The sequence below is a fragment of the Nothobranchius furzeri genome, chromosome 17 (genome assembly GCF_043380555.1).
Source record: "Nothobranchius furzeri strain GRZ-AD chromosome 17, NfurGRZ-RIMD1, whole genome shotgun sequence".
Lineage (NCBI taxonomy): Eukaryota > Metazoa > Chordata > Actinopteri > Cyprinodontiformes > Nothobranchiidae > Nothobranchius > Nothobranchius furzeri.
The window spans coordinates 23850108-23877375 of record NC_091757.1 but is presented as its reverse complement, the minus strand read 5'-3'; the positions used below and the strand labels follow the sequence as shown (position 1 = coordinate 23877375).

At 42.1% G+C, this 27268-nt stretch overlaps 1 protein-coding gene across 1 annotated transcript; it reads left to right on the top strand.

Moving 5' to 3' along the window:
- On the top strand, positions 1-26731 carry golph3a (golgi phosphoprotein 3a). Its single transcript, XM_015977158.3, has 4 exons — positions 1-425; positions 13355-13486; positions 13637-13751; positions 24350-26731. The coding sequence occupies exons 1-4, from the start codon at positions 213-215 to the stop codon at positions 24772-24774; spliced, it is 885 nt and encodes a 294-aa protein (XP_015832644.1). The 5' UTR covers positions 1-212; the 3' UTR covers positions 24775-26731.
- Positions 26732-27268: the final 537 nt, after the last annotated feature.

Below are 27268 nucleotides of genomic sequence, written 5' to 3'. Positions count from 1 at the left end.
AACACGAAGAAGAAGAAGAAGAAGTTTCTATCAGGGGGAGTTGGCAACACTGGTCCTGCCCGAACCGAGAGTCGCTCTCCGGATGGTGAGGGCGCTCCAGCTCCAGCTTTGGATTTAAAACACTCTCACCGACTCCCGCATGACCGCCGCGTTATTGCGTTAAAGTCTAGGCAGAGCAGTCCGTGGCTGGACGGTTTCGCCGTGGTTGAGCTATGACTTCCCTGACTCAGAGAAGTTCGGGCCTGGTGCAGAGGCGGACCGAAGCATCGCGCAGCGCCGCCGACAAAGACCGTACGCTGGGTGAGGAGGACCACGATGAACCCCGGCGAGGAGACGAGATGGATGGGGACGAGACCGGAGACTCCAAAGAGACGCGGCTCACCCTGATGGAAGAAGTGTTGCTGCTGGGGCTGAAAGACAGAGAGGTAATGGCTGATGACCAAAGGGCTAGCCTTGGCAATAGCATAGCGACAGTAACGGGAGCATGTTTAGCTAACAGCAAGACGGGCCTCGTTCTCTTGCTCAGCCTGGTTAGCGTGTTTCACCCAAGTGGTTTTATATAAACGCCGCCATGCAGCAGCAGAGGAGGAGGAGGCTCCCTTCTGTTAGCGACGGCTCTCCGCGGTTGTGTCTAAAGAGAGCTGGCTAGGCTAGGCTAATGGTGCTTGTTCAGCTAAGATGGAGACAGGCTTGCTAAAGTTCCCGGCAGGTTTAATAAAACCCAGCCTGATGGTGGAGAATAACCTCCTCCATCATTTAACGAAGTGGTTTAAATGTGCTGCTAAAAGGAAGAATCGAAAGTTGACTCTGGTCCTGCTCGGCTAACTAAGATAAACATGTCGCGCTGATTGTGAGAGCTTCCGCCTCTAACGTTAGTTTGGACCACTGAGGTTGTGGGAATCAAACGTGTAAAGTTTTGACAGTTCCTTTAAAACTAGCTGTTGACTGGACCAGTGCATTTGGGAATGGTTCTGTGGGTTTGGGTAAGTGGTTTAGCATGAGGGTTTTAAAACAAGAGATGTATTTTGAAAAGCAACTCTGGGTTTCTACAGATTCTCGAATCACTGGAAAACGCTTGGATTTGACTGAATTGACGGGATCTTGATGTAGCCTAAAACATTTATGTGAAGTAACATATATATTAAGCGTACGTGCAGTATGTGTAGTTGTGAGAGCCATGTTAACTAAAGGTGTAGTTATTGGGTTTGACACTAGATGGAGGAAAACCCTCTGAAGTTCTGAACAGGTCACTGTCTCCACCTCTAATCATGGTGCCAATGGGCGCAGGTGTGTTGGATGGAGACGGGCTAAAGCAGGCTGAATTATGTTGGACCTTAAAGGATTTCTTGACTGTTGGAACAAGTGGACTCTGAAAACTTCTGGATGGAGCTGTAAGAAAATAAAGGATCAACGTTTTATTTCACCCCATTCCCACGCGTCATATGGTCTGTCCTTTTCCATCACGTGTGGTGGATGGGTTTCGTTTGGAGAAACTTTGGCCCCACATTCTAAGTCATAAACTGCCTTTTTAAGTCAAAGGCCAGGAGGAAACGGGTTCCACTGGAAAACTGGATCGGGCTCTGTTCAGGGTTCCCACACGTCCTGGAAAACCTGGAAAATGGTAGACCAATTTTCCAGTCATGGAAAACACGTGGAAAATGTGAAATAAAGGAAAATGTTTGAGTTGTCCTGGAAAAAGATTTTCCCTCCTTGTGAATAAATACAAACGGGTAAACATTTTACGCATGAATTTCTGTTTTCAGCTGCGTGCAGTGGGCATCGGGCTGTAGCGCTTGTCTGCTTTCATTTCTGCATCCAGCCGGCACAGTGCCCATGTGACACTACCAACCAATCAAATAGATTAGAACAGTTCTGCTTCCCAGTGCGTCCATTTGTCTTTGCTGCTAGAGTTACCAATGTTTCATACTCAAGTAAAGGTTTATTTATCCAAGAAGGGCCAAGCTAGCAACTTTCAGTTTAACCCTCTCAGGCTCAAAATAAGTTTTGATAAAAGGTCGAACAACTGAGTCCTCCAGGGGTTCTTCTGAGTTAAATGCTCATGAAACACGTGTGGAGTAAGCAGGTAGGCAGGTTTTAACATCGCTGATCTGCCACGCCCGCCTCCAGAGGGTTAAAAGTGCTGCTGTAGCGCAGTAGATGGAGTCAGAGGTTTTTCTCCCTCTCTCTCTGACAGAAGAGCAAAGGGAGAGCTGTAGTGTGTGTCGTCACTATGGTAACCATAGCGGGAGAATCCTGCATTCTTATGACTTCTCTTACATCCCCTAGATTGAAACTCACGTCCCGCATTATTGACAGAATCCTGTTTCGAGTTGTCTTGCATAAACTTTGTGGAGAAAGCTCTCCTTTGCTGTCAATCAAACAAGGAGGCGGGACTTTTACGCAGGTCTGGAAATTTCTATCCGTTTCAGCAATATAACTGACAAACAATAAATAGTTAAAGATTTGTTCAGTCAAAATAATTCAGTCCAAAACTCATTATTCAATTATGTAAACTGTGCATCTGGATATGAGCAAATGCAATTCATTAGAAAGTTTGGTCATAAGTTTTAAACTTAGGGACTGATGCAGCTTGACTGTGGGAGTTTGGACTTTTACACTGATATCAGTATGTAAAATAGCAGTGTATGAACTAGGGCCCGACCGATAGAAAACTTTTAACAAGGCCGATAGCCGATATAATGGCCGATAAATCTCCCTCATAAAAAATAAATAAATACTAATGTTCTTAAGATTAAACCCTTCATTCTCTGCCTTTTTGATGCTAACTTATTTCTCTATTACACACCAAAGAACGGTCTCAATAACTCACTGGGGGGTTTCCAAGTAATGCAAATAAGATTTATTTAGCAATCTCAAAAACAACAGAACACACAAACTACTACAGAAGATGAGCAGATGCTGCAGATGACATTACCGGATGGATGTTTAGTGAAGTAGGCCCACACCTTACTACGACCCTCTTTTTCCATCTGTAATAAAATAATCAGCATAAAAGTACAGTTATATATCTGTTGATGCCAAGACAAAGTCAAATACATTAAATGTGGCATTTTTATACTTAAAAGTTTAAAAATGATCATGTAAATAAATGATATCAGACATTGTGGCTCAAAACCAATGGCTCTGTTTTTGTTTGGTTCCCCAGCTGTTCAGGGTTTCTCATTTAGTATTCAAGTCTTTTTATTCCTTCCACTGAGTTTTCTACTCGTTTGATGTCAGGTTTTTATTTCTAGTTATTCTTCTTTCCCTTTTAGGATTCTTTCTTCTTTAAACATATTTTCATTAATAGTTCCTCCCATGTTCCCCTGCTGTCCTCTGCTCCCACTCCCAGCTCCTCCTCATAACTAGTCCTCTGTCATCTCTCACTCCTCAGTGCATACGCTTCAGTTTCAGTCATACTCTGCTGGTTTCAGCGTCCTAGCTACCTGGTTTTATTTCTGTCACCTGATTTTTGGCATTAAAATACTTTTGAGTTTTACACTTTTGTGTTTTGATCCTTTCCAAAGCCGACAGTATTAGGAACATATGACCGCCCCCCCCTCCTCTCCCAGCTACGGAGAGGGGGGGGGGGGGGGGCTCCCTGCACAGCGTTTCATAGGTTTGTTGCCAACCCCCCCTCGCCCGTCCTCAGCTGCGACAACGGTCGTGTGCCGCCGAAGCGCCGCGAAACGGGGACCGCCATTCGTCGCCCTGGTTATCCTATTCTATAGGCCACATGGGCCGCTGAAGCGCTGCACGTCTGCGCTCCAGCCCACGCCGTGCAGCGCTAGTTTCGGCGTCTGCACTATTTTTTTCGCGAGCCGCGAGTGAACCGCGTGAGTTTGAAAAGACTGCTGAAGGGCGGAGGAAATAGTCTGAGAATATTCCAGAATGTCTACCAGAAAAAGGCCGATGTTACCTACTTACTGCCCTGCATGACTACAGGGGAAGCAGCGTGAGCTCTGCGTAGAGCGTAATGCTGTGGCAGCTTTATTTTATTTTTTCAGGTTAACTTTTCAGTACGAGGCCACGAGGCACACAATAAACTTAGGAAGCATGTTGAGGGGAAACAGACTTTTGTCATTGCTTATTTTACCGTTCAACTTACCACTGACACAACAAATATGCTTAAAACTGAAGACTTACCTCCTACTTCCTCATCACCGTCGTCTCTGCTTGACTGAATTGCTTCTGCTGCTCCGCTGCATGTGTGCTGTGACGGTGGCTCCACCCCCCGAGTGGAGCCACACAACATGAGTTCATAAAGCTGGCGCCATCTGCTGGATAGGTAGCGCAACTTTTGGCCGATAGTGTTAATGACCCCTATATCGGCCGATAATATCGGTCGGGCCCTAGTATGAACCAAGCCCCCACAATGCGGCTCAGAAAATGGTCTCAACCCGGAAGTAAGAAAAATTGCAGTTCCACCCTCATCCACTAGGGGCTGGTGTCAGAAGCGAGCAAATCCTCATTGCCTCCCATGTTAAAAATACCAATTTCACAGCAGAAATAAACATGTTTACAGCCTGGTACCAGAACATGTTTTTGGTTTAAATGATCTAGTTTACACTCATGACAACTCTGAGGGGGGTGAATGTTTTTCTCACTCTTCTGTTTAAGTGTATTAAAAGCCTAAAATTCTGTATAATTAATGAGCATCAGACCCACGTGACCACAGAGCTAGCTCCGTGGAAAGGCCTCAGTAGAGCCTCGGTCTGGCCTGGAAACTGCTCCGGGATTTTGAGTCTCTGTGTTTGTGTATTCTTGTTTGGATATTATTTGTGCTTTACGAAATTGACGTCATCGAGGTTGGGGTTAGTTAGATTATGTGGCGATGTCACATATGACGTGCCGATTTCTGGTGTGTAGTTAAGCTAATTACGAACTTTTACAACCTGATAAATCTCAAAGTACGTGACGGGCGTGGTCGAAACACCCACCATTACTTTTCATTTAAATTGCAGTACAACATGTGTGAGCCAAGACGTAAGGCAAAGCGGATTAGAAAATAGCTTTTAGCCCGAGGACCCGTAAGCCGACTGGAACGGGAGGAGACTTGGGCTCCCTTTAGTGAAAGACAACAATCTTTGCACAACTCTAAAATCGATATAATGGTGCAGGTACAGTATCATATCTGTTTCTAAATACATCCTGATATGAAAAAAATATCATCCAGCCCTAGCTGTAATAACTTGAGCCGTACTGCAGCAGCTGAAAATGTCCTGGAAAAATTCTGGAAAATCAAGTCAAAAAAAGAGTGGGAACCCTGCCTGTTGGAGGTGCTGCTGGATCGGGCCCTGTTGGAGGTGCTGCTGGATCGGGCCCTGTTGGAGGTGCTGCTGGATCGGGCCCTGTTGGAGGTGCTGCTGGATCGGGCCCTGTTGGAGGTGCTGCTGGATCGGGCCCTGTTGGAGGTGCTGCTGGATCGGGCCCTGTTGGAGGTGCTGCTGGATCGGGCCCTGTTGGCGGTGCTGCTGGATCGGGCCCTGTTGGAGACAACGCGGTATTTGGGTCTTGAACGTGCCGCTTGGGCCTTGTTGGATACAGCTTTTGGTTCACGCTGTTCTGGCCGTTCACCGGCTGGAGCGTTGCGTCATAGAAGAAATATACAGGGCAATAAAGATGTATGTGTAGCGCTTCCAAATGAATGGATTTACTGATGAGCGTTAACAAATTAAAGCTTTTGTAAAGCTGAGTTTGCTTAACATCAATGGATTCTGATCCAGCCCTCTCAGAAATCCGATCTCAACGTTGAGTCTTCAGAGCAAATCCAGACTGTGGTGAAACGTACGTATTTTGTTATTTTTAAGTTCAGTCGGACTCCGACTGTCGGAGAAACAAGCGTTACTGCGATCTGTGTTGTTACTGCCCTTTGATCTGCATTCAGTAAAGTGTTATTAAAGAAGGCACGGCAATTTTTAACCTTTTTTAAATGTGCAAACATTATGTTTAGATAGTACTGCAATAAAAAGAAAATGTCGCAATAATATCGCACACCGCAATATTAAGCCACCCTGAATCACCGCAGGGGGAATTCCTCAACCGCGACAGCCCTAGCTGAGAAAGATCTCCAAACTAAGAGACAGTCGTGGGTTTGATGGATGATGTTTCATTTGTTAATGAGGTAAAGGTAACACTTGAAAAATATGTTTTTGTTAATGATGCTAAAACCCAACATGAGACTTTGAGGGGCTATGTACCCACGGATGAGTTTGAACAGGATGAAAGGTGGTTTAAGGTAAACATGATGGGTGTCTCTGAACTTAATGATTTGGTCAATAAATGGGTGGTTGAGAATGAAGGAAATGTTAGAGGTTGTTTCAACAGATGTGTGGGATTTAAAAAATGAGCCAATTAACATAGAACCCCATGACAGCATTTCTAATGTTGAGAGTAATAGGGCAAGCAAATCTAGCAGGTCCTCAAGATCTGCATTTCTGCAAGCCAAGGCGGAAAGGGCTGCACTTGATGCTCGTGCAGCTGCATTAAAAGGAAACGTGCTGTAGAGGAAAGGGCCGACAAACTGAGACGGCAAATGGAAAATCTAGAAATGGAATTGGAAATGGCTGCAAAACTTGCCGTCTTGAATACTACAAGTTGTAGCATCTCTTCAAAGCATCAGTCCGATGGAATGGAATCGTACATGAAAAAGGGATCAGCAGAGCAACAATTGGACTTGGAGGAACCTGATAAAAGGTGTTACAGCAAGAAACCGTTTAACAGACAGGAACCCTTTAACTACCTCTCGATCAAACACACATGAATCTGGAGATGATTTTCAACTTCTGCAAAAACAAAATGAAATCATGACGCTGCTGTTGAAGCTCAAATATCACACTTTCTACCAACTCGTGAGATTCCTGTGTACAATGGAGACACCTTACAATTCCAAACATTCATTAAAGCATTTGAACAAGGTGTGGACTCAAACATAGAAAATCAAGATGACCGTCTACACTATCTTGAGCAATTCACTTCAGGCCAGCCTAAAGAGCTAGTCAGGAGTTGTCAGCGTTTGCCGTCAGAAAGAAAATACAGTAAAGCCAAGGAACTTCTCAAGGAGCATTTTAAAAATGAATTAAAGATAACTGCTGCTTATGTGGACAAGATGACTGCATGGCCTGCTATCACACCTGAAGATGTTAAAGGCCTTTCTGCTTATACCATGTTTCTGCAGAGTTGTTGTAATGCAATGGAGGAACTAAGTTATTTGGAGGAACTCAACATGCCAGCTAATATGAAAACCATTGTACAAAGGCTTCCATACAAAGTCAGAGAAAAATGGAGACTTGTGGCATGTGACAATTATGAAAACAATCAGCATCAAGCTGAGTTCAAAGATATTGTTCACTTTCTTAAGCATCAAGTGTAAGCAATGTCAGATCCTGTTTTTGGTGACATCCAAGACATAAAAAATAAAGAAAGGTCACAACCTACAGCTCAGCTGAGGAGAAGCAGCTTTGCAACCACTGTTCTTAATTCTGCTAGACCCTCAATTAAAACAAGAACGATTGACACCCAAACTCAAGCACCAGCACGTGCACTAGTATCTTGTTTGAAGTGTGCACAACAGCACACACTAGAGGAGTGACCAAAGATGAAAGAGCTGATGCAAAAGGAAAAGCTAAACTTCTTAAGGAACAGTGGAGTTTGTTTTGGCTGCCTACGTGTTGGACACATCAGTAAGGACTGTAAAAATCGCATGTCATGTAAAATATGCAACCAAAAGCATCCAAGCATTCTTCATATTAACCGGACAGAAGATACAAATGAGCACAACAAAGAAGGGGTTATCTCTGCATGCAGTCAAACGGGGGCCAGAGCTAGTCATGGGTTTCTTCCAATGTTGCCTGTAAAAATCAAAAGTGCAAAAGGAGATAAAACGATTGAAACCTATGCATTTCTTGATGCTGGAAGTACTGACAGTTTTTGTTCTGAAACTTTAATGGATGAGCTAAATATCACTGGACAAAGGACAAAGATTCATTTATACACTATGGGTCAAAACAGAACCGTGTCAAGCTACGCTGTAAAAGACCTAGAAGTCTCTGGACTCCTGGAAAATCAGTTCTTGCAACTTCCAAGCGTGCTCACTCAAAAAAGGATGCCAGTGTCAGGCAACAATATATCCTGAGTATGCCATTGCAAAGTTACCGCACCTCAAACACATACAAATACCTCCCATCGATGCCAGTGTTGATTTGTTACCTGGAACAAATGCCTCCAGGTTAATGGAACCATGGGAGGTGATCAACAGCAGCGGTGAAGGTCCATATGCAATAAGAACCCTACTGGGATGGGTTATCAATGGAACTTTAGATGGAAACAATATTGAGCAGTGTGACAGTGGCAACATTAGAGTGCATGTTAACCACATTGAAGTTAGGTCACTGGAGGAAATCTTAACGAATCAATACAGACACGACTTCAACGAAAGTTTCTCTAATGAAAAGGAGGAAATGTCTAAGAGGTTTATGACCATCATGGAAAAATCTATTCATTTGGATGATGGACATTACAAACTTCACCTGCCTTTCAAAAATGAAAATCCGAACCTGCCCAATAACCTCACGATGGCAACCCAACGCATGATTTTTTTTTGTAAAAGATTCCAAAAGGTCAAAGCTTTCCAGGAAGAATACACAAACTTCCTTTCTGATGTCTTAGCAAAGGGCTATGCAAAAAGGGTACCTGAACATCAGCTAAAAGGATGTGATGGAAAGGTTTGGTACTTATCTCATCATGGAGTGTTTCATCCACAAAAGAAAACACTACGAGTTGTGTTTGATTGTAGTGCTGAGTTTAAAGGAATTTCTCTTAACAGTCAACTGCAACACAGACCAAAGTTGACAAGCACTTTATTAGGAGTTCTAACCAGATTCAGACAAGAAACAATCACTATAATGGCAGATACTCAAGCAATGTTTCATCAAGTCAAGGCGGCTGATGACCATTTGGATTTTCTAGGATTTTTGTGGTGGCCAGATGGAGATGTAAACCAGGAACCAGTACCCTATCGTATGACTGTTCATATATTTGGTGATGTCTCTTCTCCAAGCTGTGCCTGTTACGCATTGAGAAAGATTGCTGAAGATAATCAGCAGAACTTCTCAGCTGAGGTGATAGAAACTGTCAAAAGCAACTTTAACATGGACAATCTCTTAAAAGGTGTACCCAAAGAAGAAGATGGTTGCTTCATGATAACCAACCTGTCAGATATCTGCAGATTAGGAGGGTTTAACCCATCGACATATATACTGGACAATGGGTTTCCATAGGCTCCAATAACACGTTTTTGTGCTAAAATGGGAGGTGGCCACCACCGCCATTTTGACCGTGTCACAGGTTCCGTCAAGCCCAGACAATTACCAAAAAAGGGAAGAGAGGAGGAGCTGAGGGTGGGGCTGTAAGGCTGGGATCAGCTGACGACACCCGGTCGAACTAGCTACAAGCTAACCTGAAGCTAACCCAAAGCTAATGCGGAGGTGGGAGCTAAGCTAACGGAGGTAGCAACCTAGCTACAACCGGAGTTAACTGTGCACAACACCAGAGCGTCTGAGTCAGAGATACGCCGGGCTGACTGCTGGGTAAAACCGGGTGGAACACAGAGGTCTCCGAGAGCTCCACAAGCCGGCAGCCGCACAACAGACAAGCGCCGCTGCGATCTGAGATGCACAGAGCTGCCGCTGGGGAGAACTGGGTGGAAAGGTTTCCATCCCAGAGCTCCACAAGCCGGCAGCCCGCCCAGCACACAGAAGCTGCGATCAGACCGATGCGCCGAGCTGCGGGAAGAACCAGCAGTCAGCCCGCGCAGCAAACAGAAGCTGCGATCAGACCGATGCGCCGAGCTGCGGGAAGAACCAGCAGTCAGCCCGCGCAGCAAACAGAAGCTGCGATCAGACAGAGATGCGCCGAGCTGCGGTGAGGGGAGAACCGGGTGGAACACAGAGGTCTCCGAGAGCTCCACAAGCCGATAGTGGGAACCCAGCTCCACCAACATGTTATATTTCAACCCATTTTCTAAAGTGCAGCATTATGTTAAATGCACTGGGTTTTACCCTATTACATTTAAATTTCATGGTTAAACAGTACATGTTAAAATCTAAGCTCAGCTCGGCAGTGACCTAAAATACATAAATATAATTTTACTTACCGAAAAAAGACTCTTGATGCTTTTATAACTTTCACACAGAGCTGCTACGTAGTACTCTACTGGTTTACGTAGTATCTTTCTCTTTAGCCATTGGCTAAAGTGTATTCAAAATGACTCAAATTCTATGTTTTAAGCGGAAGGTGGCGCTATACTGTGGTATTTAGGCAGAATTAATTATTTTTAAAGAAAATGCACCAAAATGCTAAAATAATGAATACACACATTTAAAACACTATTAGACACTCATTTATACAGTTTATCAGCAAAAAAAGGTTAATTTAGACGTTACTTGCTCTTTAAGCCATATTTTGAAAATGATAAAGTGGGCGTGGCTTATAGGCTTTAAACATGTTCGCCCTTTTACTCATGAAAAATATATATTCTATACAGAAAGTTACAGTTCATATCAGTCATAGTGACATCTACAATCACAGAAAACAAATTTGAATTTTTTCCAATAGGTGGCGCTGTTTTACCCCAAAAATTATTTTGGCATATTTCTCCCCATTTATTTAGTAAAACAAACAAACAAATGATCTCATCCCGTATGTTCATTGAGTCAGTCAAATTTAGATGAGTTTTTAAAAACCTGTTTTAAACATACAAATTAGTAGAAATTTGCATAGGAAGTCAAACGTACTTTCGTTAACTCCTCCCGGCCGCCAAACACAATCAAAACTTTGCCTGACAAGAGAGGAGGAGCGGCTGTCCAAACGGATGTGGACAGATTTAGGATAATGTGCTTATTTTTTGAAATATGACTTTTAAAAAAAAAATTTGAATGAAAAAGGTTTTTTTAGTATAACTTCAAAACATTTTGACATTTTTCAAAGCTGTTCATAACCACATTATCTAAGGTCAATTCAAGTGTATATCTTGATTTTCAGCTTGATTCTACAACAGGGGGCGCTATAAATACGAAGAAATTATACTGCTGAACTGGCTAAATGGATCTGCGCGAACCTTAGTGGTTGTCGTCATTATAGAGTCTTAAGACGACATTATCAATATGGTAATGATCCATCAAAGTTGGAGTGTTTTATAATCATTTCAAATTTGAGAAATTTCTTAATCATTATTTGCATGTAAGAGGCTAAGATTTTTAGGTTGTGTTAACAGGGTAGCTTTAAGTTCATATCACGAAATTCACAGCTCCACGGACAGGTTTGCTTTTTATATTTGCGAAAATACATTTTTAGGCTAGCACTTATAGCGCAAATTCTGCTAAGACAATCTTCTTGAAATTTGGCACAAAGTTCACTCCTAAATTGTTTATGAAACACATATTATGTAGTCTTGATGTGAGCACCCCCTTGTGTTTATTATTAGGACTTATTTTTATTGACAACCACTAATGCAAATATTATTTTATTGTAAGAAAAGTTTAACATTTATGATCCCTACAAAAATATAAGCAGAAGTCTCTCATCACAAAGGTAACCTGGCAATATTTAGAGATTTTTGTACAAAAGCATAGATTTTTAATGAATTAACTTTTTGCCAGTTTTTCTGTATAGTTGGACAAAAAAGTAAATAATTTTTGCTTAAAAAGTTTTTTAGGTATACAGTAAATATAAACCATTTATAACATTCCACATGTACCTATGGTGATCCGAGATTTTTCTACTAATTTTAGAAAGTAGCACCATTTTTTTATGAATATTTTAATTTTGGCCGTGACCCGTAGAATTATATTTACCAATTTTTCTTCAAAAAATCTTTGAATCTACTGATTTAAAAACGACAGCATATTATTCCGCATGTTAACATTGCCATGTGAGAATATTTTGGTAATTTTATGATGATTTATGTGTTTTTCAGGATTTTTAAAAATCATTTGAGTCACGGAATGAAACTCATAGTTTTTGTTAAACCTATCAAATCAAATCACTTTTATTGTCACGTCACATGTGCAGGTACACTGGTACAGTACATGCGAGTGAAATTCTTGTGTAGGGACATTATCGAGTATTTGTGTTATTTGTAATATTCTGTTGATGTATAGATTATTGTTTGATAATCTTTAGATCAAATATGGATTTTATAGTGAAGTTTTTGTATCGGTCCGTTTAATTGTACATCTTTTTGAAAAAGCATTTAATTTAGAAACAATAAAATGACAACCTGGTTTCTCAGGACCCCATGATGATCCAAGAATATTTTGGAAATTTATTTAACAAAAAACATTTTTAATGAAATGGTAAATAGCCTGTATTTCTATAGTGCTTTGTAGGGTTCTACAATCCTCAAGGCGCTTACAACACAATCAGTCCGTCACCATTCACACACACACACTCACACACTGGTGGGCATGACCTTCACTGTAGCCACAGCGGCCCTGGGGAGCACTGACGGATGAGGCAGCATTCTCTGGTCAGTCGGGATCGAGCACACAACCTTCCGATTACTGGAAAACCCACTCCATCTCCTGAGCTACTGCTGTCCCATACAACACATGACTTGGTTAACTAAATCTCCACGATCTTTAAAAGTAAAATGAGAAAAATGGGTTGTAATGGAGACTGAGATGTTATCGATGCCTATGAAAGATTTTCCTGTAGGTTGTGCAAAAGGTTCAAGGAGATGTCCTGTGTTCGCTTCATTCTGCCGGTGTAGAGAGCTGACACGACACCAGCAGGAGTCCATCCAAACACCCAGCCACACGCCGGTGGGAATGAGCTACACTGTAGCCACTCCTTCCCTGGGGTGCACTGAGAGGCGAGGCAGCGTTTTCTGGTCAGAGTTGGGATCAATCCTTCAACCTGTCGATTACTGCACAAGCCGCTCCACTTCCTGAGCTGATGCCGTCCCATGCAGCACATGACTTCACTCGTTAAATCTTCCCGTTCTTTAACAGGAAACTGTGGAGTTCCTTTGTAATCGGGATTGAGAAGTCAGCCATGCCTGTGAAAGACGTGTGTATAGGCTGTGCTAGAGGTGTAATGACGTGTCCTGAGTGTTACTGTCATTGCGCCGGTCGAAGTGAGCTGACTGGACGCCAGCTGCAGAAGGTGTTTTTGGGGCGGGGCCACGTGAGGAATGGCGAAGGTGAGGGCGGGGCCGGTTGGGAGACTGGCGCTGGTTGGCTTGAAACCCGTTGATAACTGCTTGCAGTTCTAGTTTTATTTATTTTTTTCACAAGTATTTCTGCAGTTTCTATGGTACTTGTTTGTACTCTGACACGGTGTTTACTCGATGCAGGGCTACACCTCGTTCTGGAATGACTGCATATCATCAGGGCTGCGAGGGTGCATGCTGATTGAATTAGCCCTCCGGGGACGCCTTCAGCTGGAAACGGGTGGTTTTAGGAGGAAGAGTTTGCTGGCCAGGAAGGTAAACACTTTTTGTTGACGACCCAGTAAATAGTTGACTAAAGTAAACATTTTGAGTCCAGCTGCTGTTTAATTATAAAAACAGTGTCTGTTGTAGCAGCTCCGGTCAGCAGAGTCCTCCTGTAACTGTGTCTGTGTGTGACTGTTGCAGGTGATTTGTAAGTCAGATGCTCCAACAGGTGATGTTCTTCTGGATGAGGCTTTAAAGCACATCAAAGACACCCAGCCACCGGAGACGGTGCAGAGCTGGGTAGAATTGCTGAGTGGTGAGTTTCAGATTCATTTCACCACATGCAGGTGAAACTGCTGCAAAAGTTCATTTATGTCAGTAATTCATACTAAAAGGTGAAACTAACTTATGAGACACTCATCCCATGCAGCCAGATATTCTGGATTTATCTGCTGTAATTGTGATGATTATGGCGTACAGCTCAGGGCTGGACAGTGTGACATATGTGTGGCACGTGCGATGAAAAAACTCTGCAATAAACAATTTTTAGACGTAGCATTGGTGCAACATCTTTTCAAGTTATTTTTCCCTCTTTATTGAACAAGGTAAGTTGCTTGTTATTGAATAAGGAAGATGCTTTTTATGGGCGCACAATGTGCTAATCTAGGTGCTGAGGAGGAAAACAGAGAAACCAGCAAATAAGACAAAAAGGCAGAAACGATCCAAAGTTTAGGCAATTAGCTAATGCTAGCGAGTAGCACGCAAGCTCACGATAAAGCAAGGTTCCGAACAAACATGAAGATTGTGAAACTAAGAATATCTGAACTCTACAAGCAGAAGAAAAGTTCCCATCATCCTGTTTATTCTTAGCTGTCTGCAGCGCCATGCAGCAGAACCGCAGTCCGGTTGCTGCTTCGTGTCTACTCCACACACTGCAGCAGGAGTATGGCAAACCACTGTAGCATTTAATTCACAAACGTGTCTGTTAGGGATTTTATCAATATATTTATCAATAAACCCATTTCCTGCAGTCGAAGAGAAAGGAGAGACAGTAAAGGAGACACACACAACCAACTTGCAATCTGGCAGAAGCAACGAGGCAACTGCCCCAAGTTCAGCTCTGCAAGTTTAGTTTATAACATGAGATAAGGAAAGAACACAGGTGTGTGTGTGTGTGTGTGTGTGTGTGTGTGTGTGTGTGTGTGTGTGTGTGTGTGTGTGTGTGTGTGTGTGTGTGTGTGTGTGTGTGTGTGTGTGTGTGTGTGTGTGTGTGTGTGTGTGTGTGTGTGTGTGTGTGTGTGTGTGTGTGTGTGTGTGTGTGTGTGTGTGAATGCTTTCAGACATAAGGTGATGCATTTGTTAATAGGATTAAAATAATGAAATATAAAATTTCTGTAACGTAATCCCTCCTGTTTATCTGAATATGATAACCAAACAAAACAAAGAACAAATAAGTAAAATAATTAAGAACAAATAAAATAATAAAACATGATAAGGCAAACACAACTGACAAGAACATCAAACAGCAGTTTAGAGATACAAGTGAGATAATGGAAATCAGCTAAATCAACACCATCATAAGCTTAAAGAGCAAGTAACGTCTAAATTAACTTGTTTTTGCTGATGAACTGTGTAAATGAGTGTCTAATAGTGTTTTAAATGTGTGTATTCATTATTTTAGCATTTTGGTGCATTTTCTTTAAAAATTAAAAATTCTGCCTAAATACCACAGTATAGCGCCACCTTCAGCTTAAAACATAGAATTTGAGTCATTTTGAATAAATTTTAGCCAATGGCTAAAGAGTAAGATACTACGTAAACCAGTAGAGTACTACGTAGCAGCTCTGTGTCAAAGTTATAAAAGCAACGAGCGTCTCGGCCACGCCTTGTGGCGAGTTGGGAGTTGGATTTGCAAGCGAGTGTAGGAGGTTAGCCGTAGTTCAGCATTAGCATATAGCATTAGCATTTCCTAGTCTTTAGCGTAGCCTTTAGTGTTATACATACTTATTTAGTGTTAGCTTGGCTTTTGGATAGTGTACAGGGTTTCCCTTACATAGGCGGGCCGCCACGGCTGAAATCACACCGCCACGCCTACAACATCCCAAGTTTTATTGATGTTTTTTTTTTTTTGCGCCGTTTCCCAAAGAAGCAGCAGGAACTACTGTGTTGTTGCTTGTGATCACAGCCGGCAGGTAGCAAGGAGGAGGAGGCTCGGCAGGGTGGTTACAGCTATGAGCGTACGGATAAAGCATTTTTGACGAATACGAGCAAGAAACGAGTGTATAACTCGAAAATATCTGTAATCGTGCTGAATGAAATTCTCATTGGGTGACTGACGGTCTTCACGCTCTGTGATTGGCCAGTCAGATACAGCGCCCGCCCCTCCCTACACACAAAACTGCAGCCGGGAGCTCAGTCAGCTCGGCCCAGGCATCAACGCACACACACAGACAGTAAAGCCGGGCGTACACTGTGCGACTTTTTCACTTTTTTGAGCCGATTTTCCACTCGTGCGAGAATCCACGAGATCGGAGCGAGTTTTGCGCTGAGCGTCGTGTACAGGGGGTTACGAGAGGCGATTAACACCACGTGACCAGCTACCGATCAGCAATCGTGAGCTCGCACGGACTTCTGGAGTGTTTAATATTTATCTCGTTCCTCATGAGGGTTGAAGCGGCGCTGCGAGCAGCTGCGACCCAAAAAGTATCAGAACCGCTCACGGTGCAATCCTGCATCAACTCCGCTCACCCGCTATTTCCCTAATAACACACGCTGTTCGTTTTTGTTTCTACACGTTTTTTTACTCACAAAGATCGTCAAGAAAGTGTGTTTGTCGTGTTCATGTCAAATTAAACTGATCACAAAACACAGATTTACTTTCTTTATGTCGTTTCCTCATCCAACCCCCATAAATCCCTGTGTGTCCTCCTGCAGCACTCCCGAAGGACAACAGGCAAAACAAGACAAAAGTCTGACGTGTCGTGTAAAAACTGCTATTTTTAGCATATTTTAGGTCCGACGTGTTGCTACCAGACGTACAGTGAGCACATGACTCGTGAGATCTACCCTGCGCTGAAGTCGTACAGTTTGAGCTGAAGCTGTGTTACGAGTGAAAAAGTCGCACAGTGTCTGCCCAGTTTATTATAATGTTCACTGTAATGCATCTTGATGTTCTTAACAAATAAATTAAATCAAAAATATTGGTCAATAATGCCAAATATGTAAATTTGTGTTTCAGTCATTTTTATACTGGCTTAAAAATACTTCATTAAGTCTACTAAGCAGGGGTGAAGAATGTTTTTAATAAGGCCAGCCCAGTAATGATCTTGGACCAAAATAAAGGGGGCAGAAAGTCAAATAAAGGGGGCAAAAGAAGATGTTTTTCCAGACGCCAAGAAAAATTAAATGCCAAATCCACCCTGCAAAGTGTGTCACTGAGAGTTTAAAACAGAAATTATTACTGTGCAAATATTGGTGTATTCACCTTTAATACTAGTTATTTTCCACCCTGATTTACAAAAAAATTCTTTAAAAATCCTGCCATGTGAATTCATGGATTTTTTTTCACATTCTGTCTCTCACAGTTGAAGTGTACCTATGATGTAAATTACTGACCTCTGTCATCATTTTAAGTGGGAGAACTTGCACAATCGGTGGCTGACTAAATACTTTTTTGCCCCACTGTACATGGAATATTGAGAAACTGTTAAGAGCAATGCACTTTCTTTTTCACAATGTCCCTGCAAGAAGAGAAGATTTTACATAACTTACAGGCTCATCTCTTTTTCCACTCCCATTCTGTGGACACAAATGGGTGGAAAATATTCCTGTTGGAGAGAGAGCTATTGAAGTATGGCCAAAACTTAAAGAGAGTATGTTAAAGAGAGAGGGTGCCAGGCATGGACTTAAGAGAAAAGCATTGGAAGATGAGCTAGAACAGCTGAAAAAGAAAAAGGAGATATTAAGGGTGGTGTGTGTCAGCCTTCAGAAAGATGCTGATCAACTAGCTGAACAGGCAGCAAATAAACCGTGCGCGCTCATGGCTCAAATGATAACAAAATCTAATACTCTAAGGAAGAGATACAGGGACAAATGCAGTGAACTGACAAATGTTGAGTCAGAGCTGGAATCAAAAACTAGTGAGCTAAGGCACATGCATTAATCCTGTTGTGTGTGAAAAAAATGCTGTAGCATGTTCAATAACATTTAACATTCCATGCAACTATGTATTTGCTATGTTCCAGGCATACATTTTTTTGTTGTTTATCTCAGGGTACATTATAATACATTGAGTTCTCAGAGGATTTTTTTATGTACATATATATCCGTGGATTCTCACGTGTGTTTGTTTATGGCATTAAAAAGGTTAAAAATGGCATTAAAATGGCATTAAAAAGCATTAAATTTGTTTTGCTGATTTCTGCAGAAACCCTGAGTACGTTTCAGTGGTTTTCCTGCTTTAACAGGTTAGATTAGCTGTTAAGCAGCTCAGCTATTTGTTGCTGATTAAAACCAGGTGTGTTGAAGCAGATAAACCTCTAAAACATGCTGAATACTAGCTCTCTAGGGCCGTGGAGCCAAACCCTGCAGCTAATCCAATGCTATGGCTAACGGCTACATACCATTCAGAGCTGGTTCTGTTGGGTCGGTTCTGCTAGTTTCAGGCAACTCACAAGCTCATAACAATAAGGCTCAGGTCCGCTTGTCTCCTCCAAATAGACTTGGTCCCTTTCTTCTCGAGTGTCTGGGTAAGGAGGGGGAGAAACGTCCTCCACTTCTAATAACTGCTCAGAGTGAAGGGAGCTAGCATCGTCTAGTTAGCCATCGTCTTCGTCACTGCCGCGGCTCCGCCCTCTCGGTCCTCCAGGCAACGCCTACTAATGTTGCATTTTTTAAAATTGATACGTGGGTGGAGAAGGACTCCGAGGCACACTTTACCTGCTCTTTAAGAGGTATCATATATATTGATGTGAATTTACTGTGATGCAACAATTCTACAATTTATCAGTTCCTGTAAAGAGATTGAGAAGGGTTAGCAAAACCATATAATATACAGAAAACATCAGTAGTTTATTGAAACATCAGATGCACCGTTTTTGACTTGCTTTGAGCAAAAATTCTTATCATCCAATATTTATAGTATTTTCATCCAGGCAAGTATAATAATGTGAGGAAATCGTTATCAGCCATCCCTCCTCTTGAGGCATGAGAACTCATAGCTAACCAGAGCAAAAGTGGCATAAAAGGATATAAACAAAACCGGTCCGATACCGGCAAGCATTGCATTGCATCAAACAGATGCAAAAGTTGGATCCTGCATAACATGTTTCCTCTAAAGGCTAAAAGTACCCATCCCAAGGAACTTGGACCAGTTTACATCAGCAGGGGGCAGAGTCATCCAGCGTAGTGTGCACCAATCAAACAAAACAAGCCAACAAAAATGCCTTAATCTGTGTAAAGAAAATCGAAAATAAACACAAAAGGTGATCCACATCACCCATAAGTGACAGTAGAAACTTGCTGTAGAACAGCTGTCGCAGAAGATTGTAATCTAATGAAATCAAAAAGAATCAACCCATCTGGGGAAAAAAGGAAGCTCGTCAGCACCCACAAGCTCATATCACAAAATAATAATGTCATAGACTCCATGCGTTTTGCTCTCCTTATGCCAGAAACGTTCACCTTTATTTATATCATCAGAGCTAAATTAGGGAATATGTCCTAGACCAAGTGACTTTTTTAATTTTATCTCATTGCCTCAAACACTGGAGTTAACTAACAAAGAAACCAGTCCTAATCATAAAATTAATTTCTCAACTTCAGATAGATTTAGTAAAATAAGGGTGTTTCAATCAACAATGTACTATGTCATTCAAATAATGCGTAAAATCTGTCAACAGGAGATAAATACTGCTAAATTAAAACTCTAAGTGAAATTGAACAGCAGATTTATTTAAGGAGAATTAAACTCATTTGTCACATAGACGGTGAACGTGCAAACAACAACTGATGGTGTTCTTAGATACACTCAACCCTAAAAGTGTTTGAGAAGATGATAATTTTTTCAGGAAAGGAAAAGACATTGTAAGCAAGAGAAGTAATTTGTAAAAAATGTCCAATATGGTCATACTTCAGGGTACAAGCTATGCTGAGGAAGAGCCCTAATTAGATTAAAAATCAAGCAGAGGAATGTAACCTAAGTGTGATAATGAACAACTGAAGTATTTATATTCAGAGAACAGCAAGAAATAAATGACTGACGGACTTAAAAACTACTAGATGCATATGTAATTAGGTTATTCTTAAAATAATGTGACCATCAAAGAACATTTGCTAGACCATAGTGTGTTTACATCTAAAGGTCATGTAGGAAAAGTGTCATCTTATAATGCTCGTCTAGCAAATAATAACAACAAACAATGTTGAGCCAAGGGCAAGGGCTGCTCTGTTGAATAAAGGACATCAGAAAGTGAGAGCTGATAGTAGAGGCAGAATAAAGACTGAGCAAACCCTAACCCATTAACCAACTAGGAAGGACTTCAGCATTAATTACATAAACCGTTAGTTGAGATAGATTAACTAACACAAAGTAGATATTTTCCATGACTTAAAGGACAAGATTCTTCAACTAGTCAGTTAGTTTAACATCTTCATATAGAAGATCATAAATTAGACGTTACTGAAATCATGAACACTAAATCAAGGTTCAGGTTAACTTCTATCATAAATGAGATTTGTTTATAAGGTTCATTTGTTAGGGAAGTTTTAAGGTTAAAAATGGACTTGACAAATGATTCGAGTAGTAGCCTTTGACCTTTAAGATGTCTAATGTCATATGATAGCAGCATAGTGGATAAAACCATGGTATCTAGAAATCTATATCTCCAATAGATAATGTTTCTGATGATATTGGATAATCTCTAATGACATTGATTGATTAATGATAGTGTTTAAGAGTCTGCTCAAGGGAGCGTACCAGGTCATTCACAGATGATAACTTAAAAAGGCACAATCAGTACTTTTGAACGTTTAGGACACCACACAATAATACCTTATTCCTAATGATGGTGTAATTTAGGCTTATAACCAAAACATCAACGTCAGTCCTATTAGGGGTAACTTTGTACATTCTACTTAAATATTATTATAGTTTACTCTTATGGTCAAGGTATTATTGTTAGTCAGCAGACACAATAGCGTCAGATAGTCTGCAGATTATCAAGAGGAATCAGCTAACTATCTTACTTTGGAAAAGTGTCAGGAAGGGCTGGGGTAAACGATAATTTTTAAAACGATTATTCTGACGATTATTTTATCGAATAGTCGACTATTCTAATGACTAGACAATTAATCTAATGATTATTTTTCTATTGCACATTTAATAAAAACCAAAAAAACCTCTTAAATTCCTCAAAAAATTGATACATTGTTACTGTAAGAGAATAAATACTACTGGCCTTCCATTTTGTATAACACTGCTTTTATTGTGTTGGTTGGTTATGTTCTGGTGACTGTAGAACTTGGGAGTGCAGGCTGCTGCCTGAGAGGTGGTTGGAGACGGAGTGTCTCCATGCTGCTTTGATTTGGTCACTTATGTGCGTGAGGCGAGTGGTGTTACGACTCTTCCTGGGGAGTTTGGCTCGTGTGCAAAAAGGAAGGGACAATAACGGGATTTAAAAGTTAAAATGATGATCAGGTTTATTTACAACAAAAAACATAAATCTTTCCATCCACAGGTTGGGAATAATAAAACTAATTCTGCCTGTGGGGAATTAAAACAAAAGTACAAATAACCTGGGATGTCCCACTGGGCAAAGATTACAGGGTTCTGGATCAAAATAAGGATCTCCAAAAGTCCAAACTCTAAACTGGGCGGTTAAACCAAACTCAAGGTGATATTTTATACTAAACTGAAAACCCACAACACTCTAAAGCCCTTTTCAGACAGACATTCTGGAACATTTGTGGACAATTCAATCCGGTTTTTAACCGGAACTGTGTTTTCAGAAACACCACTTTTGTACCGGAACTTGTCCTTTCGGCTGCGTTCACACAGCAGGGAAAAGTTCCAGATGTCTGACGGCGGCGGGGGGTGGGGTGGGGGGGAATTGGACTTATGTTAAGAAGAAGAAGAAGAAAATATCATTTCTATAGCGCCTCTCAAGATAAAAAATCACGAGGCGCTTAAGCTTAATTCTGCGCACACGAAGACGCATAAGAGACCTGGATGATGAAGCTCAATGGTTAAAGGAATCACTGAAGCGGTGTGAAGCGCTCCGTCGCGCGTCTAGGCGGTACCGTAGGAGGCGAGCTGCCATGGTTCGCCGCAAGCTACAATGAGCGAGCTATCTAGGTGCACACAGCGTCCCCCGGTCCCCTCCTCCTCCCCCTCCCTCTTGTCCGGAACTTTACCTCACCAGTCTGAAGCAGCCACCCTGTCAGTAACAAGTCCGGACCTGTTACTAGGGGCTTCGTCCGGATAAATTCCGGAACACGTTATCCGGATGTTTGTATTCAGACAGAAAGGTCTTACGGACAGAGTCCGGAACATTTCCGTTTTTCATGGCCTGTCTGAAGGGGGCTTGAATGTAATAAAAGGGAGATCTGCACCACAAAAAAGATGAACTCTAAACCAAAACGTAACAGCTTATCCCAACGCAAGAAGCTGTTAGCGAAAATGCTAACAGTAGCATTACCAACGTTAAGTTCAAGTTACCAAGTTTAAATAAACCAAAAACACCCAGCAGCAAACAGACCAGCACGGAGGAGAGACTGCTACCACCAAAACAGCTCTCCTAATGTCTGAAAGAAGCTCCTTTATGAAGGGAGAAACGCTCCCGGTGATGTTCTACATCTGCGGTAGAGACGAAGCAGCGCACCTCACCCCGGAAGTTGTTGTCCGTTGCCGGGAGACGAAGGCGGGCAAAACAGGAAAGGAATCTAGTAGCGGACGGACGTTGTTCCGGGTCTTCGGTATTTGGTGGAGATGTTAGTGAAGGCGGAGAAGAGGGCGAACTAGAGGAAAAACAGGCAGATTCCTCCTCTATTTACAAACTCCTGGGGATGCAACAAGTGGGCGCGGTGCGTCGACTTCCGGATCTGACGTCAACAAATTTTTAGGATCGAGCCGTCGACGTCGTCGAGGCTTCGCTACAGCCCTAGTTGCAACCTTAGGCTTTACAAAAAACAGGCATAGCTGCTTACTCTGCGTTGACCCCACTTGGGTTTGGAAAATGAGGATACTCGCTCCAATATGGCGGTGACTATTATGCTCTCCAGCGTCTAATGGGGTGTCTACGTATTCATGTCCAGGACTGTAGGTTCACATTTTTAACACTGGTGTTACAAAGGTCTCAGGTTTTGTAGCACAGAACAAAAGGTTGTAGCACCAGCATAAAAAATGTGTTGCAATCTTTCAAAACCAAACGTAGTTCTTATAATTAAACACAATAACAACCACCAGAGCAGATTCCTGGTAGCGTGAGTCTAACTCACATACTTGACAATAAAGCTGATCCTGACATATCTTCAGACATCCTTGTCAGTGTACATTTTCTTTTATTGTTTGAGATCTGGACCTCTCAAACTGTGGTAGTGTCGTTCATAAACCCGTTCACACACGCCAGAATGAGAGCTCACTTTATTACTCATCAGGAAAAGATACATGAGTTTGGTTTATGTTCACCAAAAATAAAATAAAATAAAAACAAGTTCACGAATGATCGTTCCATGAATTTTTTCGGACACAACTCCACCGTGTTTTATTAAACTTTTACCTTCTGGTTTGGTGCAGCTTGTTTTTGTGTCTTCTTGTTCGTTTGTGTTTCTGTTAAAGGATGAAAATAGGACTGCAGCTATTGGATATGTTAGTATTTGTATATTCTATTGAATCTTCTGATTAATCGACTATTCCATTTGACAATGTTTCAGGTGAAACGAGACCGTGGTCTGCTGCTAAAAAATGAAATAAAACAGAATTATGTCAGACTCTTGTTATTAAAGGCTCTATAATATGTATTAAATCAGTGATGTCTAGTTCCCTGTTTCCCATCTGATATTTTTAGTTAGATATTTTGTAGGAAAAATTACCTACATTTCAGTAACATTTTAGGTTTGTAGTAATATCACCCATCTTAGTCAAAATAACATCTAAATACATCCACAGCTAAACTATGATCAGTAACGTATTTCATTAGCGTGTTCAGTAGTACGCTACTGGAAGTGATGACTTCTACTAATAAAAATGTAACGGTGACATATCTATTTTGTTCGGGTTAGCAATAATCCGGTTTAAATTATGTTTGAAGATGGACACGTTTGTGATTAAATGCTACAGTGGATTGCCATACTCCTGCTGCAGTGTGTGGAGCAGACGCGAAGCAGCAACCTGACTGCGGTTCTGCTGCATAGCGCTGCAGACAGCTAAGAATAAACAGGATGATGGGAACTTTTCTTCCTCTTGTAGAGTTTAAATATTCTTAGTTTCACAATCATCGTGTTTTATCGGACGATCGCGAGCCTGCGTGCTACTCGCTAGCATTAGCTAATCTGCCCAAACTGGATCGTTTCTGCCTGTTTGTCTTATTTGCTGGTTTCTCTGTTTTGCTCCTCAGCACCTAGATTAGCACAAGGTGCGCCCATAAAAAGCATCTTCCTTATTCAATAACAAGCAACTGACCTTGTTCAACAAAGGGGGAAAGGTGTTGCACCAGTGCTACGTCTAAAAATAGTTTATCGCACAGTTTTTTTAATCGCACGTGCCACGTGGCTGAGTGTTTTTCTACTAGCTAAGGGTTACCAGAAATGTTTCTAGGTTGTTCATTAGTTTGCGTCTCCGATATTCTGAGATTGTTTTCACAGCTAATGTCTTAATATCTTGTTTGTTTGTTTGTTTGTTTGAATGCTACTCTTCAGGAGAGACGTGGAACCCCTTAAAGCTGCATTACCAGCTGAGGAACGTCCGAGAACGTTTGGCCAAGAACTTGGTGGAAAAAGGAGTCCTCACAACAGAGAAACAGAATTTCCTGCTCTTTGATATGACCACACATCCTCTGACCAACAACAACATTAAGCAGCGGCTCATCAAAAAGGTTCAGGAGGCTGTTCTAGACAAGTGGGTGAATGACCCTCAGCGGATGGACAAGAGGCTGCTTGCACTAATTTTCTTAGCCCATTCCTCTGATGTTCTGGAGAACGCGTTTGCCCCCCTGCTAGATGACCAGTATGACCTGGCCATGAAGAGAGTACGGCAGCTGCTGGATCTTGAGCCGGAGGGGGAGAGCATAAAGGCCAACGCTAATGAGCTTTTATGGGCCGTCATCGCTGCTTTTACTAAGTGAGACTACAGAACCCAGCAGCAGCCACTTTGGTGGGACTTTAAACGTACTATGGTGCAGGAACCAGAGAGCCAAGTCCAGTATGACTCCTGCCTGGATGTGTGAAATGGCCCACTCTATATTTTTATTATTACTTTTGCCTTTACTCGTTTCTTTTGCTTCAACATAAGTCCTCATCGACCATGACTGGCTCACTTGATTCGGTTTTATTGTTCACTGTTGGATTTCTGTCAGCTCCTGAAAGCTGGACTGAAACCAGACAAGAAATTGAGATGTTTGCTTTTTTGTTTGTCTTTGAAACCGTTGCTTACTGCCACATGTGTCAGTGTTGGTCTACATATCTAAAAGAGCAATTATCAATGTGCATTAACGTGCAAGTGCAGTGATCTTGTGAGGGAGGGAAAGCTGAATGCAGATGAGACCAAATGTGATTGGCACCACAAACATTTACAGTTCAATCGGTGAATTCCTGAAACACGGAGGAAACTTGTGTGATGAAATCCAAAGGTCTGAGTGCTACAGCTGTGAGCCAACACGAGGAACTAATGTTCATGTTTTAGCCCCCATAACAGACTATGCATACATGTTGCTGCTCGTCCTGTGAGGCAACACAGGAACGGCTCCGAGGAAGCCTGGACGTCACCTATAAACGAGTCGTTTCACCCACAGGCGTAGAGCTGCTTCTGCTCCCCTGCAGATAGGAAGCAGAACTCAAAAAGATTTTGTAGAGAAACGTTATTTTTTACCTTTGAATTCAGGATAACTTTACATGTACATAAAAGCTGTACACAGTTCTGAGGAGGACGGGGTTATAACGACCATAATTAAGAGCAAGTTGCTGTGTGTGAAGGTTTATAGATTTTGTGCTGAGAGGAAAAGGTGTTCCGTGGTCTAGTTGTGGAAGGACTGGTGAAAGGGTGTGTGTGTGTGTGTGTGTGTGTGTGTGTGTAGTCTAGCTCGAATCTAAACAAAGTGATGGAAGAAAGTGGACATGTGTTCCTGACCAGGATAGGTCCTACGAAGCGGTCACAGACAGCCCATTCTTTAGGACGTGACTGTTGTTCACATACATTAAGGCTGGCACTGCGGGACCACAGGAGGCGGGGCTTATTCCTCAGCGGCTCTGGCGTTTGATGCACCACTAAAGTGTGTCACACAGTTGCTGTTTTCCATTCTTCAGCCAGCTCTCGAGCTTACACACACTGACCCTTACAGCTCTGTGACTACCTCTGGGGCGACGGTGGCACAGGAGTTAAGTGCTCGCCCCGTAATCGGAAGGTTGCTGGTTCGAGTCCCGCTCAGTCTGTCGCTGTCGTTGTGTCCTTGGGCAAGACACTTAACCCACGTTGCCTGCTGGTGGTGGTCGGAGGGACTGGTGGCGCCAGTGCTCGGCAGCCTCGCCTCTGTCAGTGCGCCCCAGGGCAGCTGTGGCTACATTGTAGCTCATCCCCACCAGTGTGTGAATGGGTGAATGACTGATTGTGTTGTAAAGCGCCTTGGGGGGTTTCAGGACTCTAGAAGGCGCTATATCAAATACAGGCCATTTACCATTTACCATTTACCTCGCTTGTTGGCTCAGTAGCGTGAACAGCATCAGGTTAGCTTCAACCCACCGAGTCGCCTTGGCTTTTACATGAATCACTTCAGGTGGCTGTGCGCGTGTGTGTTGAAATCCAAACACTTTGAGTTGATGAATGAGATGTTTGCCTTCCTCAGGGTTGGAAAGCAGACTGAAAAAAGTTGCCCATAGTCAACACTGACTGTGACAAAATTCAAGCTGCTTTTTAAATCGTTTCTGTGTGATCCATTCCTAACTTGTACGATTTTCTTTGGCTGTAATTCACATGAGCAAAATAAATTAATAACAGCTTAGGTGAGAGAAGGAAAATGTAATTCAGTTCATTCTGTTATGTTTTTGTGCAGATTTCTGAACCATAATAAAATATTAATTTCAAAGGAATTTCTACTCTAAATAATGTCTCTGATCTAAACCAGAGGGCTGTTCCATTAAGTGAGCTTCTCATAAACCAAATTTTGCGAGAACTCCAGACAAATTTCCCCAAATTCAGTTCCACGCACGAGGCTAACCTAAAGCCCCGGTCACACTATGGTGACATGCTTGTGGACAAGCCTGCTGTGTGGCATGCTAGCTAGCTGCAATGGCTTAAAACATTGCAGCTAGCATGCTGCCCCAGAATTGATGTCTGAATGCTGGTGACAAGCCTTGCAAATGTACTCAGGTGGAGCATCAAAGCTTCTGCTTCAATGTCATTAATGTTTTTATTGTTTTGAGTGCTTTGTAATTCCAACCAGACACGGAGGCAGAGGTGAAAGAGAAAGGATGGGGGTAGGCTCAGTTACTGGGATTTTCACACACAACAAGTGATCACTTGTTTAGGAAAAAAATCACAATTACAATATTAAAGTTTGGCCTGAACAGGTCACCAGAATTCCATGGAAAAACTACAATATTCCAGCAAGAACATGACTGAAATCA